Raw genomic sequence first — 15207 nt, 5'->3', positions numbered from 1 at the left:
ACCATGGCGTCCCGTGATCTCGCCGCACGACGATCCGGAATCTTCTCGCGATCGACAATTGTCCCCGTCTTCAGCCACGTCCGCCGCAACGAACGTCCGGGATCTTGGTTTTGTGGCTTAACCAAGAAACCGTCCACCAACGTTCTCTCGCTGTGTCGTCAGGTACAGTAGACATACACCGCACGATCTCAAATCCCTCGAACGCAAGTCTTGATCCACCCTTCACCGCTCTCAGTCCATCGGCGTGGCATCATATCTTCATTCTTCACACGTCGCCGCATGTTCAGTCTCCACCTATCACCTGCATCGACACCAACCAAGAGAAACATCACACGCACACTGTGTTGTTCAATCACTCATCACAAGATCCTAGCCCCACGGGCATCTCACAACACCTACATATGCGTAAAAAAAACTGAACTGGTTGTTTTTTTTATGCAAAGTTTATTCGCGTGTAAAAACATAGCATACAAATAATCATCCTGCAGTCTCCGTACTGTTTGATATATTTCTTATTATGCATTCATGTTTCACAGGCAATTATGAAGGAACATTGAGAAATTCATCAAGACATTCAGATCACTGAAACTCGATATCCATGTTCAGTAATTATTCTCGGCAAGATATGCCAGTGTTCATTGGTGCTGTCCAAAGTCCAAGCTCCTAAAGTAAACGACTCCAGGTATTGCAACTAGGGAAAAGATGTGGAAGAATCTGAACACCTCTGCAATCTCACAAGATGACTCACTCGATATGGAGAATCTATTAATGTCTTTTATGGCATATATAAACCCAGGCATTCCCATGGTTTCCTCGAAGAACATGCCTCTTTGTATCATTAACCATTTTATGGGACATTTGATCACCGAAGAAAGACAGTGTGCGAGCTTTGATTTGTTGTGTAAACTTCCGATTGCCTCAAGCTCATTAGCAGGCCAATGGCCCCACCAGTTTGTCGCTCGGGTGAGCTCTTGTTGTTTTGCTAGGTGCTCTAGGATAGGTCTGCTGAACAATATGGGGGAGAAATTGTGATTGTTCTATCTGAATTTCGTTGATAAGAATCTTCTGTCAGACTGATATACTGACATGTAGCAGGGCTTCAATAACACAGTTGATACTGATTTTGGATTGGATATGTGGTATTTGCATTTTGAAGAATGGATACCCGCAAAAAAAGAATGGATACTCATTTTGCAACCTCGCCCCCCTGAGGAAGAATTGTTCACGTGCCACTGAAAAATGTTAGGTGGGACGATGAAGTGGCACTGGGTATTTTAAGATCTCTTAAATGTGATGTTTCTGGTGAAAAAAAATCATATTCATACATACTGATAATTGTTCTTAAGTTGACAAGACCCAGCACTAACAGTAGACACCATGATTTTACTGGTGTACGTAGAAAACAGGACAGGTTCTTGACAAAAAAACATATATTATGCCTAGATGGGCCGCCTTGTGAATCAGAAGCAACTCAAACTGAGCAAGATTTATAGCAACAAGTTACCAACGAAGAGGTCCAATCACATGAGTGCATGAGCCTACGCCTAATGCCCATACAACCCAAGCATGTAGTTGTCAGGTGCCGGTTATCACTTACCCGTGATTTTCCTGCAGAGAAGGTTGCCTTTTGAAAATTGCAATCCTTTAGATTGTATGTTCTTTACTCTTTAGGTTCTTTTGAACAAAGCTACAATCTTCATAATAGTCTGCATATGATCCTTTGGTTCTGACATGTACAGTTGGAACCATGAATTTCAAAGTCAGACTGATGTGGTTCATGCACAATGTTAGAGCTATATTTGGTTCAAAATAGATATGATTTCTACCTATCTCAAAGTAAGACCTTACAGTTTGTTTGATCAAAACCGCAGTATCATCGTTTTACTTTGTTCACCCATCTTAACCGCTTAGTTCGGTTAACCCCAATGGCTGCACTTTTGTATCGAGTCCCCTGATCAAGCTGGGAACTGATGAGATTGACGAGATACAGAATCTGGTGGTTGTAAATAATCTGAGAGACACAACGACGACTTAAAACTTTCAAACCCAACGGAAGTCGTTTGCCAACTAGAACTGAATGCACTCATGAATAGCACAAAGGACAGTTTCAGACGTCCGAACTGAAAAAGACAACACCATATTCGATATATGTCGACTCCTGAACCCAAGCAGAGACGATTACAAGGACATACTTATGATGCTCTTACAAATTTTTATTTATTACTGTACTAAACCTAACATGTTTCACTCTTACCTACGACCACCCTGACACTAAGAAGACTCGGAATACCCTCCAGCTCCAAGTATTAACACCACATTATTCCACACAGACAGATTCAGACGCCATAACGCAGGCCGGACACACCAGCAAAGTCCCCGGAACCTGCAGGCATAAACAACATCTCACTCCCAGCTCGGGACCTGTCACGACTCGCTTAGTCCACCTCCTCAATCTTGGGCCCGGCGCCGGCGCCGCCGCTGGGCGCGTCCTCGTCCATGCCCGCGGCGCCGCCCGCGCCCTGGTACATCTTGGAGATGAGGGGGTTGCAGATTCCCTCGAGCTCCTTCATCTTGTCCTCGAACTCCTCGGCCTCGGCCAGCTGGTTGCCGTCCAGCCACTTGATGGCGTCCTCGATCGTGTCCTCGATCTTCTTCCTGTCCTCGGCGGGCAGCTTCGACGCGATCTTCTCGTCCCGCACCGTGTTGCGCATGTTGTACGCGTAGTTCTCCAGCGCGTTCCGGGCCTCCACCTTGCGCTTCACCTCCTCGTCCTCCGACTTGTACTTCTCCGCCTCCTGCACCATGCGCTCGATCTCCTCCTTGCTCAGCCGGCCCTTGTCGTTGGTGATGGTGATCTTGTTCTTCTTCCCCGTCGTCTTGTCCTCCGCCGACACGTTCAGGATGCCGTTGGCGTCGATGTCGAAGGTCACGTTGATCTGGGGCACGCCCCTCGGCGCCGGCGGGATGCCGGTCAGCTCGAACTTGCCGAGCAGGTTGTTGTCCTTGGTCCGCGTCCGCTCGCCCTCGTACACCTGGATGAGCACGCCGGGCTGGTTGTCCGAGTAGGTGGAGAAGACCTGCTCCTTCTTGGTCGGGATGGTGGTGTTCCGCGGGATCAGCACGGTCATGACGCCACCGGCCGTCTCCAGCCCGAGCGAGAGCGGCGTGACGTCGAGCAGGAGCAGGTCCTGCACCTTCTGGTTACCCTCGCCGCTGAGGATGGCGGCCTGGACAGCGGCGCCGTACGCGACGGCCTCGTCGGGGTTGATGCTCTTGCAGAGCTCCTTGCCGTTGAAGAAGTCCTGCAGCAGCTGCTGCACCTTGGGGATGCGGGTGGAGCCTCCGACGAGCACGACGTCGTGGATCTGCGACTTGTCCATCTTGGCGTCGCGGAGGCACTTCTCCACGGGCTCCATGCACTTCCTGAAGAGGTCCATGTTGAGCTCCTCGAACCTGGCCCGCGTGATGGTCGCGTAGAAGTCGATGCCCTCGTAGAGGGAGTCGATCTCGATGGTGGTCTGGGCGGTGGAGGAGAGCGTCCTCTTGGCCCTCTCGCAGGCCGTCCTCAGGCGCCGGAGCGCCCTGGGATTGCCGCTGATGTCCTTCTTGTGCTTCCTCTGGAACTCCTGCACGAAGTGGTTGACGAGGCGGTTGTCGAAGTCCTCGCCTCCCAGGTGGGTGTCGCCGGCCGTGGCCTTGACCTCGAAGATGCCCTCCTCGATGGTGAGGATGGAGACATCGAAGGTGCCGCCGCCGAGGTCGAAGATGAGCACGTTCTTCTCGCCGGTGCTGGAGGCCTTCTTGTCGAGCCCGTAGGCGATGGCGGCGGCCGTGGGCTCGTTGATGATGCGCATGACGTTGAGGCCCGCGATGACGCCGGCGTCCTTGGTGGCCTGGCGCTGGGAGTCGTTGAAGTAGGCCGGCACGGTGATGACGGCGTTCTTGATGGTGGTGCTGAGGTAGGCCTCGGCGATCTCCTTCATCTTGGTGAGCACCATGGAGGAGATCTCCTCGGCCGAGAACTTCTTCTCCTCGCCCTTGTAGGTGACCACGATCATGGGCTTGTCGGCGGGGCCGGGGACGACCTTGAACGGCCACATCTTCATGTCCGCCTGCACGGACGGGTCCGAGAAGCGCCTGCCGATGAGCCGCTTGGCATCTGCATGGCGGAAACAGAGTGGTTAGGGACCAGTACACCTGTTTTGTGTCCAAAAAAATCTAGTATTCTAAACATGAAGTTTGCCCTGTTGTGCCTCCAAAACAGGGTGAGAGCAGAGCAAACAGTGATCCATATGATGATTAGTTCCGAATTGTGGACTATGATGATCACCCGATTATTATCATATGCTAGTACGGTTACAGAAAAACAAGCTGGAATCTCGGAAGGGTAGAACTTACCGAAGACGGTGTTGGTGGGGTTCATGGCGACCTGGTTCTTGGCGGCGTCGCCGATGAGCCTCTCGGTGTCGGTGAAGGCCACGTACGAGGGCGTGGTGCGGTTGCCCTGGTCGTTGGCGATGATCTCCACCCGGTCATGCTGCCACACCCCAACGCACGAGTAGGTGGTGCCGAGGTCGATGCCGATCGCCGGGCCCTCCCCCTTGCCGCCGCCGTTCTTGCTCGCCATCTCTCCTTCCTCCTGCCGGCTGCCGCCTTCTTCTCCGACCAGATCAAGCTAAGAATTTAGATGCGGGGCGTATGCCTGAGCGCGATTTCGAAATCGAGAGCTGTTCTTCGCTTCCGGTTCGCTTGCGGATCGATCGATTGATGATTTGCTCTTTGTGCTGCTGGGATGAGGCGGGGCGGCGTCTGCTTATATACAGGCGCCGGGCCGGGAAGCTGCGGCGTTCGGGAAGGTTCGGGCAGCAGGAGGGGTGATGTGGCGGCGCGCGGGCGGCCGCGGGCGACGTCGGTTCGGGGACGCGGGGAGCGCGGGCGCTGGTGGAGAGTTCGGGCGCGCGCGGGAGCTCTCCAGAACGGTGCGCGGGGCTCGGTCGGTCGGGCGGTCGCAGGTTTCGTGCGGCTTCCACCTCAGCGGCGGGCGGGTTGGCCCGGGTTGGAGCATCGAGCCAGGCGGTGGCCAGGAGATTTTTCTGGGAGCGGCTCGGGCGAGTTCAGGCGCCAAGTGGAAAACACTGGAACGGTGTCGTGTTTTTCAAGCCGTGTGGAATGGCTTGTTTATCGTCATAATACTTCTTTTTTTTTTATTTGTATTAGTCAATTATGCTCGTGCGTTACTACAGACAAAATTGGTATAAGTATCGGATATGTATAGTTTTTCGTTAATTTGTAGAGATCTTTGTGATCGAGTCGTAGATGAAAAGCTAGTCCGACTCTCATACGGGATGGACTAAGGCCCACCTATCAATGACATAAGGCGGACCGAACCAAAAAATTAGGCGACCAAACCAAAAATTAGATGGAAGCCTTACTCACTTTAGTAATTTATATAGATAATTATGCCCGTGCGTTGCTACGGACAAAATTGGTATATGCATTAGATACATATTGGTGCCCGTATGTTAATTATGCCCGTGCGTTGCTACAGAAGTGCATGGACTCTCAACGTTTCCAAACAGTGGTATCGAGCCAGCGTGGGTGAGGGGGGCAGGACTCAGGAGCCCCTCTACCCCCACGAGCTTTGGGCCTGTTCGGATGGCTAGTAGATGGCTGGGCTGGTGACTCGGCTGGGCTGGTAATACTGTTCCATGGCAGCTGCCCAAGCTCCATTAAAATTCAAATCTCCTCTTTGACACTCCCATTCAAATTCAAATTTTGGCGCCAATGCAGCATATGAAACGAACAAAATGGTGCCACTGCTGCAACGGAAATGCACTCATGTCCATGAACCGCAACAATTATCCTCATCTCTTAAGTAGCACTTATTTTCATTACAAGGAAAAAGTCTGACAATGACATTCAAATAACAGTTAATTACACATAACAGTCGGACCAACAAACAACTAGTTCGGCCCATCAACATTAACAATTAACTGATCAACATTAAGAATTTAAAAAATCCCCAATCAATATCAGTTCCATACATGGCGCCAAACCACAAGTCAAATCTGGTTGTTCACATAATAATACCAAATTCAGAGTCCAATCACCAATAAGAAATTACGAATCATGCCGGACACACAGCAGCAGAAACTAACTCCCTCAGTTCTGAGGTATTAGTTGTAGTATTCATCGCCACCCACTGCGACGGATCGTAAGTTGAACCATCTCCATATTGACGCAGCCACAGATAATTCTCCATTGCAAAGCATGATATGATAATCCATGCTTGCTTTTCCACTCCTGAAGAATGGAACCCCTTCCAGGATATGCCACTGCTCTTTCAAATGCCCAAACCTGCGTTCAATGATATTGCGCAGCTTGGAGTGAATGTAGTTAAATTTCTCGTGACGATCTAATGTGCGAACATCAACGCCCCTAAAATGTGACCTATGGTACCTAGTATCTCGGAAAGGAGTCATGTACCCTTGCTGCTCCATATAACCCGAGTCCGCCAGGTAGTACCGGCCTACAAAAATTGTACAATTTCTAGTCTTGTCAGTATGGTCACTTGTTGCAACAAACTGGGTACACTACTGCTGCATCATAAGCTTGAAAAATATGCACAAACCTGGTGGTGGATGCGGGAATCTTTGATCCGCCTGACAATCTTGGAGAACCGCCATATCATGACATGCATCCGCCTTCCCGGCTCCCACATAGGTGAATCGGCCATGCATGTCCACTATGGCGCAAACATTAATTGAAACTTCCCCGTCCCTATTAATGAAATCAGCTTCGGCTTCTTGATTCACCTCCACCGGTATGTGAGTGCCATCTATAGCACATATGCATCCATCAAACCATGGTGCATATTCAGTAAGTTCGCTGCTCACTTTTGTATAGTGCCTATCGGCTGGAACTAGTACAGTCTGTGCCCACCTAAACATAATCTCTGCCAGCTTAGAAGTCTTCCTACTTATTGTATCTAAAGACCTTTCGAATCTATCCCTGCATTCTCTAACACTAGCCCCGTGTGCACAAGTCCAGATATATAAACCTAAAGCTTCCATGGACTCGCAATCTTTTGTACCTTTCAGCCCATATGGAAGTAAGCGGTCATGCAAGTTCAGGAAAGCATCACGAGACATACGTAAATTATCTATGCATTTAGTAGGGTCATCAAGACTCAATTTCATCCATTGAGCCCCAGTCAGCTTGGTTATGGGACAAGGAGGATTTACCAAAGGTGGATGCATCCCTAGAATTGATTTAATCCTTCTCAGCACGACAGCTGCTGCAGCCAAGTTCTTAACGTCGTGGCTGTCGGTAGAAGACCCGCTGGTCGACGATTCCTCGTTGTTGTCCATATGCAACTCAAATAGGCAACAAAACAGTGTTATATTAATAAAGAAATGTTTTCTAGGCAGCATGACTGTGTCACACTATGTAACAACAGAACTCAGGAATAATGGATGCTGCTACCTTATTGAATAAATTGTTACCCAGGAATGCCAATTGCAGTATTCAACATTTCGTAATAAAGGCTACTAACCTCACCTGGTTCAGTTTTTCACCTGCTTCGGCTGGGATCCCATCAGCCACTCAAATCCTTTCTTGTGACTCAATCACCACTACATTCCATCAGCCGTGCATTGCTGCTCGCACACCTGTGTCAACCAGCACCAAGTGAAACAACATGTTACCAAAACATCAGACAACTATGTAAGTAATCACATAACAAACGAAAATAGATACACACAACGGCCACGCAATAGCATCGTTTGTTTGGATCACTTGGACTTTAGAGTCATCATGTCCAAAGAAACCTTGACGTAGTTGTACCGGCCTTCTTTGGTCTACAAATCCAGGAAAGCCCTACGATGGAGCCTGTGGGTGCAAAGATTCAAGGCTTGGGCAAAAAATAGATCACTCTCGTTGTACCCATCCTCTTTCAAAATTTGATTGACTTGGGCCATCTCCTCGGATTCAGTGATACAACGGGACTTGCGCTCCTTCGTGTCCTTGAGGATATTGTCGAGGTCACCAAGGCAGTCATTAAGGGAGGGCGGCTGGCTACTCTTGTTTTTAATTGGGCTGCAAACTGAATGCTCCCTGCTGGATCGTTTTGGAGCACTGACCGACACTTCAGGATCTTACAGGCTCATTGGACAAATCCTGAGGAGTCCGAGGGCTGTCACCACTAGAGGTTTGGTCAGTACCATGTCCACCAGCGGAAAACAACTCGCCCCTATCACGGGGGGTGTGTCCGAAAAGCAAGAACAATTGTTCACAGAATGACGGACGTTTGTACTTCTCACCAGCCGGTTTAGAACTTTCCTGCACGTGCGGCATGGTTCGACATGTTAGTAATCAGTTAATGAGAACCTTCATATTATCGTGGATTGAAGGATAGGGTTGAAGCTAGTACCCCATGGACAGCCGCACACCAAACGGGGTCAACTGCCACCTCATCGGTCTCCGGGTCACGGCCTAGCCCAGTGTGTTTGTGCCCGTCGCGCCAGTTGAAATACACCCTTTTAAGTTCATTGAAGGGACGATAAATAGTAGTCCATCCGATGGAGGTAGGGCCTTTGTCTGCCCAATGGCATAGTTCTTTCAGCTTAGCCACTAGGTCAAGCATCAGGGACAACTTACGGTCATCCCATTTAGCATGATCACGAGACATCTATACCAAGGTTTGCATTTGTTTGTATTATCTACATGGATCTTGCAAATGAATGTAAGCAAATGACATAAGTACGTAATGGACATAACACTTACCTGCTCAGTTGGCTTTGCGCGTCTTGAATGGAGGTTGTAGTACCTGGCTGGAGGGGGAGCACAAGGAAGTAGATGAGGCTGCTAGTATGGTCACTATTGGCCAGAGGCTGACTAAACTCGAAGTGGATCAAATATGAAAGGAACAAAGGACATCAGGGATGAACAGTCAGTTTATTATGATTCGGACATATAGGTTGTAATATCAAGCATGTAGTATGGTATAAAGACCACTCGGGTAAGCAATGATTGAGCACCGACGTCTGTCAGCGGATCTCGGTGCTGGGGAGAGCGGCCGACGAGGGGACCGTCGGTGGCAGGGGCGGCCAGTACGGCAGAGCCCGGGGAGGGCCGGATGGGGGTGCGGGGCGGCCTGGACAGCGCCGGCTCGGGGCTGCCCGGGCGGCGGTGCGGAAGGCAGCTCCGAAGATGGCGGCGCAAGGCGGCCAGGAAGGCGGTGCGGGGCAGCCTAGACGACGGCAGTGACAGAGGGCTTGGACGGACGGCGGCGCGGGGCGGACGGACAGTGACGGCACGGGACGGGAGGGAAGGCGGCGATGCGGGGCTGCACGGAATGTGGCGCGGGTCGGACGGACGGCGGCGCGAGGCAGGACGGGCGGCGGTGCGGCCCCAACCCTAGCCTTGGGTGCTCGGGACGCGGGGGAGGAGGGGGTGTGATGGGCTGACGGCGACATCCTTCGGGCGGACGTGCTAATAAGCTGTTCGGCTGGAACGGGCCTGCCGAACGGCTGGGCTGATAAGCCCAGACAGAATCAGCCCAGCCAGATCTTTTAGCCCATCCGAACAGGCTGTTTATTGGAGTCCCACAAGGCTCCCCTATAAATTTGAGGTGGAAGAAAGAGGAAAGGGTAGACACGAGGAGGAAGAAAATGAGAACTCTCTGGACGAACAAGCTGTTTATTGGAGCCCCCACAAGGCCCCCTATAAATTTGAGGTGGAAGATAGAGGAAAGGTAGACACGAGGAGGAAGAAAAGGAGAACCCCCTGGACTCAATCCTGCATCCGCTACTGGTTTTGATCAAGAGGGGGGATTGATGAAAATCCCGAATCACACGGGCAGCCAGAGTTTAGAGTTGCAGTGTTGACTGCAGCGGCGGATGCACAGGGGGGCTGGGGGCTCCAGCCCCTCCTAAAGCAAATAATTACACTAAAATTACTGTAGCAAATATTAAATCACCATTAGAACTTTATACAAATTAACAACTTCATTGATTCAGCCCCCTTCTTCTCCATCCTACCTCCGCCACTGGTTGACTGTGTTGAGGGTAAAGTTCAATTCTGAATGAGCAATACCCACTGGTGATCGAGATCACGATTTATTTTTGTTGTTAAACTAGTACTGTATATGCACTGGTCTTCCTTGAGTACCTCGACGCCTAAACCTCTCCAGCTACACGATTTATTTTGACATAGAGTAGTATACACTACCCGGCCGACGACGGAGCGTATTTATATTTTTCTACTTCTATATGTCGCGGCAGCAAGCTAAGCAGCCGGGGGATCGACCGAGCCTGGTCATCTGTCACTCGCGGACGTGGCTCCCGATGCGCACGATGTTCCCGTCCATGTCCCGCACGAAGCCGGACTTCTGCCCCCACGGCTTCTGCTCCGGCGCGCTCACGGGCACCGCCCCGTTCTCCACGGCGCGCCTGTAGGCCGCGTCGACGTCCGCGTAGACGAAGCAGACCTCCACGGGGCCCCGCGCGGCGGCGGCGTCCGGCAGCTGCACCTCCCCGGAGAGCCCGTCCGTCTCCCGCTGGTGCAGCGGCGTGAACGCGATCGTCGTCGCCCCGCTCTCCAGCTCCGCCCACCTGCAAGGCAGCAGCAGGATCGTCATCAGGAAAGGGGATGGAACACGCGTGAGAAGGCGTCTGTGTCGTGTCACTTACTTGTGGGACTGGTCGTGGCGGCGGACGGCGTAGCCGAAGGCGGCGGCGTAGAAGGCGGCCGACTTCTCCACGTCCCTCACGTACACGATGGTGTAGGCGAACGCGGGGCTCACCGCGCCGGAGGCCATGGCTCCGTACGTCGTGCCCCTTCCTAGCGCCGCTCTTCCTATGCTACTGTGAATTTCAGGTAGCGATGCGCGCGTACCTGACTACCTGCCGCGGGAGTAACTCTGTGGCCTCTAGGCGTCGGCCCCGCCCTGGCCTTTTGTGCGCGCGGGGTCGGCGGCCGAGCCGGGTTCCACGGCGTTGCAAGGTGTCGCGCATGCAAGTGGCGATATGCTCGCTTTCTTCCACGTTCGTCTCCTCCGGTCGGTGGTGGACTGTTTTTTTGTTGTTGTTATTGTTGTTGTTTTTTTTTGTTTTTGCGAGTTCGGTGGTGGACTGGTGGCACAAACCAATTCACAGACGAAGGCTATAGAGTCGTGTCGTACTGAGTTGTGAGTTCAAGGCCTGGCTTGGGTATCTGGTCCGACGATCATTTTGGTGGTCTTGTTGAACTCTTGGTGTAGATTGGGCCTCTCACGTGTGTTGGGTCATGGAAAATTGAAAAATCTACAGGGCCTGGCGCTGGAATGTGGAATTGCTTTGCCGGGTATCAGCTCAAGGCTGGAATGGGCCTCCGCTCAAGTACCAGCTCTAGAATTACACAAAGTTCTCGGACAGTAAACAATAGAATAATCCGTGAATTCAGAGATCGTCCTGTTTGCTGGAAGTTTGGCTTGGATGACGTATTCGATTGGGTACAGTCGTCCCTGGAACTCTGAATGTTGGTTAGGGGCGTGTTTGAAAGGGTGGCTGAGGCTAGTCCGGCCCAGCGACCAGGCATGGTCGGCCAGAGTCTGGTGGCAATGGACCACTCATTCTTGTTTGGCGCAGTGACCCAATCCAGTCTAGACGTCCTCAAGTATTGTTTGAGGAGCGCCTGGGAGCCGGGCTGGCAGCCCAAAATCGCCCCCAAATTACCCACCTTGCGTCATGCGGAGTCGGGTTCTCCAGCTATGGTGATTTTTCGTGTACGAGTGGAGCCAGGCCGGGGGGTGGTTTTGGCCCCAACAGGCCGGGCTAAGGGAGGGCAAAGTGGAGCCAAACATGTGAATGCACTCCCGAGAGCGCAGCCGAGCCCACGGGCCACCCTATCAAACACGCCCTAGGTCCAGGGACATCAACGTCACGTCGTCTTGGCACCAGTCACACCGTTCCGCCCCGTGGCGTCTATTCATTACACGTGCGACTAGAAGACATACTATTGCACCTGATTATATTTAGATAATATTTTTTATAAAATATTTTTATTTGTTCCAGGACAATTTTCATCTCTAGATATTTTTTGAAACAATTTTATTTATTTCAGAATTTATCTTTTTTGGAACATTTCATTTTGTTCCAGAACAATTTTTGTTTTTATATCTTTAACGAACTTGTGCGATAGCATAACTTCTAGTCGCACGTGCAAGGAATAGATGCCCCCTTCCGCTCTACTCCTACTCCCCTACATATACAACTGGCAACAATTTTGAATAGGCGTTGCGGCGATAATTCGCCCCTTTCCACTTTTTCAGTGCTTGGCACTGCACTGCACCGATGGTTTGGACAGGCAATTCAGCAAGATTATGACAGGCATTCCTTGTGAACCCATAGCAAACAGTGTGCTGCGGTACAGAAGTTGACACACACGCACGCAAAGCAGTGGTGGTTCCTTTTTCAGTAAGCACCAAAAAAATCGAGGCGTTTTGCGGCGAAGCCTGCCGAAAACGCTGGTCTCGGTGATAGCTCCATTATACAAAAAGGGTCAGCTGTATCAAGAAACACCTTTTTTTTGTACAGTTTGCAGATTTTTATCAGGGCGCATGGTAACTACCATGTAGTCTGAAAATACTAGTAGTGCTCTAATTTTGTGTGACCTTTTTTTTCTTTTGCCCACACTCCTTTTGTGTTAGAAAACTGAAAAAAAGGACAATTATGAATCGAGAAACACGAATAAAAGAAAGTAGATCAAACACGAATTTTCTCCCGGCGGGAAAATTTAAGGTTAGAAATGAAAAACATATTATGCCGAATCATGCGCCACGATCGAATCATCACACTTCAAGTCCACTTCTGTAGCTAACTTATCAATATTATTGCTTCAACGCAGACATGTACTTAAAACTGCTTAGCAGTAGCAACATAGTGGCGGATATTTCTTTATAGCCTTATCCAACAAACATCTATCAAGCCAATCCCTTCATCCTTAGCGACTTTCAAACTTATGTGTGCAAGCACATCATGATGATGTGCCGCCTTATTACGTGCACACGCGCACACACATATCAAGGGTGCACGACGATCTTGGTGTTCTTGGTCATGTCGGTGGCGGCGCGGCGGCCGTCGCCGGCGAGCGGGAAGTAGAAGGGGTAGATCTCGTAGCGCACCCTGCAGCTGCTGTAGTTGATCTGGCACCCCTGCCGCGCGCCGCAGTAGCCGCCGAACCGGGACACCGCCGTGGACAGGCACTGCGCGCACGCCAGCGGCGCCAGGTCCCGCGTGCACTGCGCCAGCCCGTAGACGGTCACGAACGCCGTGTACTGGTCCCTGCCCCGCCCGAGCCCCGCGCTGCCGGCCGCCGACGCCTGCGCCGTCGCCTTCCCGACCGCCTTCGCCACCGCCTTCTCGAACGCCTTGGCGTTGTCCGCCGCTTGCACGTTCACCAGGATCACGCCGGCGTCCGTGTCCGCCTGCCCGACGAAGTCGGCGTTCTCGTACCGCATGAAGCAGAAGTCGTACCTGCTCGCACGTGCCAATATGCAAATGGTGTTGTAGCAGGTTCATGTCAGGTGTCAGCATGTGTGTAGACGCGCGTGGCGTACCAGATCCTTGCGTCGGAGCTGTAGCTGCAGGTGCTGGGGAGCTGCTTGGCGGCGTCGGCGAGACAAGCGGCGCAGTCGCCGGCGGAGACGTCGCCGCGGCATTGCGCGAGGCCGTAGATGACCGCGCTGCCCTTGCCGGCGGTGGACGTGGCGTAGCCCCCTGTGGAGGCCGTGGCGACGAGGTCGGCGAGGACGGAGTTGATGCTGGCCACGGCCTTGCTGCTGCCCGCGTAGCTGCTGCCGGCGCAGTAGCTGCCGATGGAGTCCGCGGCCATTCCCAGCAGAGGGAGCAGGGCCATGGAGACAAGTAGCGCCACGCAGCGGCGCGCTCTGCCCCTGATGAACTCCATGCGTGTCGAGCTCGAGTGCTTGCTATCTTATTAAGATGCTAGTGATTCGTGTGGCTCCACCTGTGAAGGATGGTTGGAGGTTTATATAGAGGGAGAGCGGATAGGAATTAGGATTGCAGAGAGGTACGGTGCTTTCCGGTTGCTGCCGTTCTTTGACTGTTTAATTTCCTTGGTTGCGTGCCGTTTTGATGTGGACATTAACATGCAGATCGAGTTTGCAGTCCTAGTGCTGACCGCTGAGTCAGCAGCTGGTCCACGGGTGGGCATGGGCAGACGGGCACTTGGCACTTGCAGACATTGCGACCTAGCTGGCTTGGCGGCTCGATCGGCGCCATGCATGACTCCTTGACTTGGGTAGACGACCCCTTCATCCTCTGACTAGATAGCAGTTGCGCATCACAGTTCATAGATGAAAGCTCGCTGTTTTTTTTTTCTGGGAGTCAGAAAAATAAACAGACACCTCAGGTGAATTTAGTTTGTTTCTCTCTTTTTTGCGCTACATTTGTATTTTGCATACAAGGTAAATTGTTCCTGGCAGAATTCCTGCTCGCCGGGCACACCCTTGCATCTTGCAAGTTACTCGAGTGAACGAGACAGTGAACCACCCATGAGGATGGACTGGATGGTGTATTGGTGTAGATGGTGGTGGTAAGTTACCTAAACCAATCCCACGTTTGACTGTCGATATACTGCACGTAAATCAGGCACCATGAAGGCCGAAAAGGAAGAAGAAGAGCAGACGCATCGTGTGCGTGCATCCACCAACCCCCCTGCTCTTGAAGTCGTGTGGCGTGCCACTCGTCATCCACGACACGGGGGAGCTCATCCAGTCATCCAGAAGACCAGAAGAACGAAAGAGCGGAAAGACGTCGGGAATCAGGATGGATCAGGATGTCCTGCACTTGGGCCTCGTCTCTACCGGGCCATCACATGCGGCCTGAAGAAGCCCATCCAGAAGTGAGAAGTCCACTTTCCTTTTTTTTTTAAAAAAAAACTGATGGATGGATTAAAATACATCGTGAAAGCCACTCAACACGAGCAGCGAGCGTAGCACTGTAGCTCTTCCACGAAATTTGGCAGGACCGCACCGTCCACAGGGCCAGGCACGGAGGCCCATAGTGCCAAGCTAACCAACCGACTAAGCGACCAACAGTATCCTTACTACGAGTCTACAAGCTTGGGTTCGGCAGCAATTATTGGCATACTCGGCCACACGAAGACCTGACAAAGAACACATCGACGACGTCGACGACAGGGGTG

General features: G+C 51.7%; 3 protein-coding genes across 3 annotated transcripts; all 3 read right to left on the bottom strand.

The window, feature by feature from the left end:
• Positions 1-2114: 2114 nt before the first annotated feature.
• On the bottom strand, positions 2115-4796 carry LOC120652816 (heat shock cognate 70 kDa protein-like). The gene is made up of 2 exons (XM_039930750.1): positions 4399-4796; positions 2115-4159 (listed from the first exon to the last, which is right to left on the bottom strand). The coding sequence occupies exons 1-2, from the start codon at positions 4625-4627 to the stop codon at positions 2436-2438; spliced, it is 1953 nt and encodes a 650-aa protein (XP_039786684.1). The 5' UTR covers positions 4628-4796; the 3' UTR covers positions 2115-2435.
• A 5292-nt stretch (positions 4797-10088) lies between these two features.
• On the bottom strand, positions 10089-10895 carry LOC120652815 (uncharacterized protein Mb0911c-like). The gene is made up of 2 exons (XM_039930749.1): positions 10692-10895; positions 10089-10613 (listed from the first exon to the last, which is right to left on the bottom strand). The coding sequence occupies exons 1-2, from the start codon at positions 10817-10819 to the stop codon at positions 10325-10327; spliced, it is 417 nt and encodes a 138-aa protein (XP_039786683.1). The 5' UTR covers positions 10820-10895; the 3' UTR covers positions 10089-10324.
• A 1956-nt stretch (positions 10896-12851) lies between these two features.
• LOC120652813 (cysteine-rich repeat secretory protein 55-like) lies at positions 12852-14019 on the bottom strand. Its single transcript, XM_039930748.1, has 2 exons — positions 13598-14019; positions 12852-13514 (listed from the first exon to the last, which is right to left on the bottom strand). The coding sequence occupies exons 1-2, from the start codon at positions 13945-13947 to the stop codon at positions 13061-13063; spliced, it is 804 nt and encodes a 267-aa protein (XP_039786682.1). The 5' UTR covers positions 13948-14019; the 3' UTR covers positions 12852-13060.
• Positions 14020-15207: the final 1188 nt, after the last annotated feature.

The sequence above is a fragment of the Panicum virgatum genome, chromosome 9K (assembly GCF_016808335.1).
Source record: "Panicum virgatum strain AP13 chromosome 9K, P.virgatum_v5, whole genome shotgun sequence".
Taxonomy (NCBI): domain Eukaryota; kingdom Viridiplantae; phylum Streptophyta; class Magnoliopsida; order Poales; family Poaceae; genus Panicum; species Panicum virgatum.
This window is presented reverse-complemented; position numbering and strand designations above follow the sequence as displayed.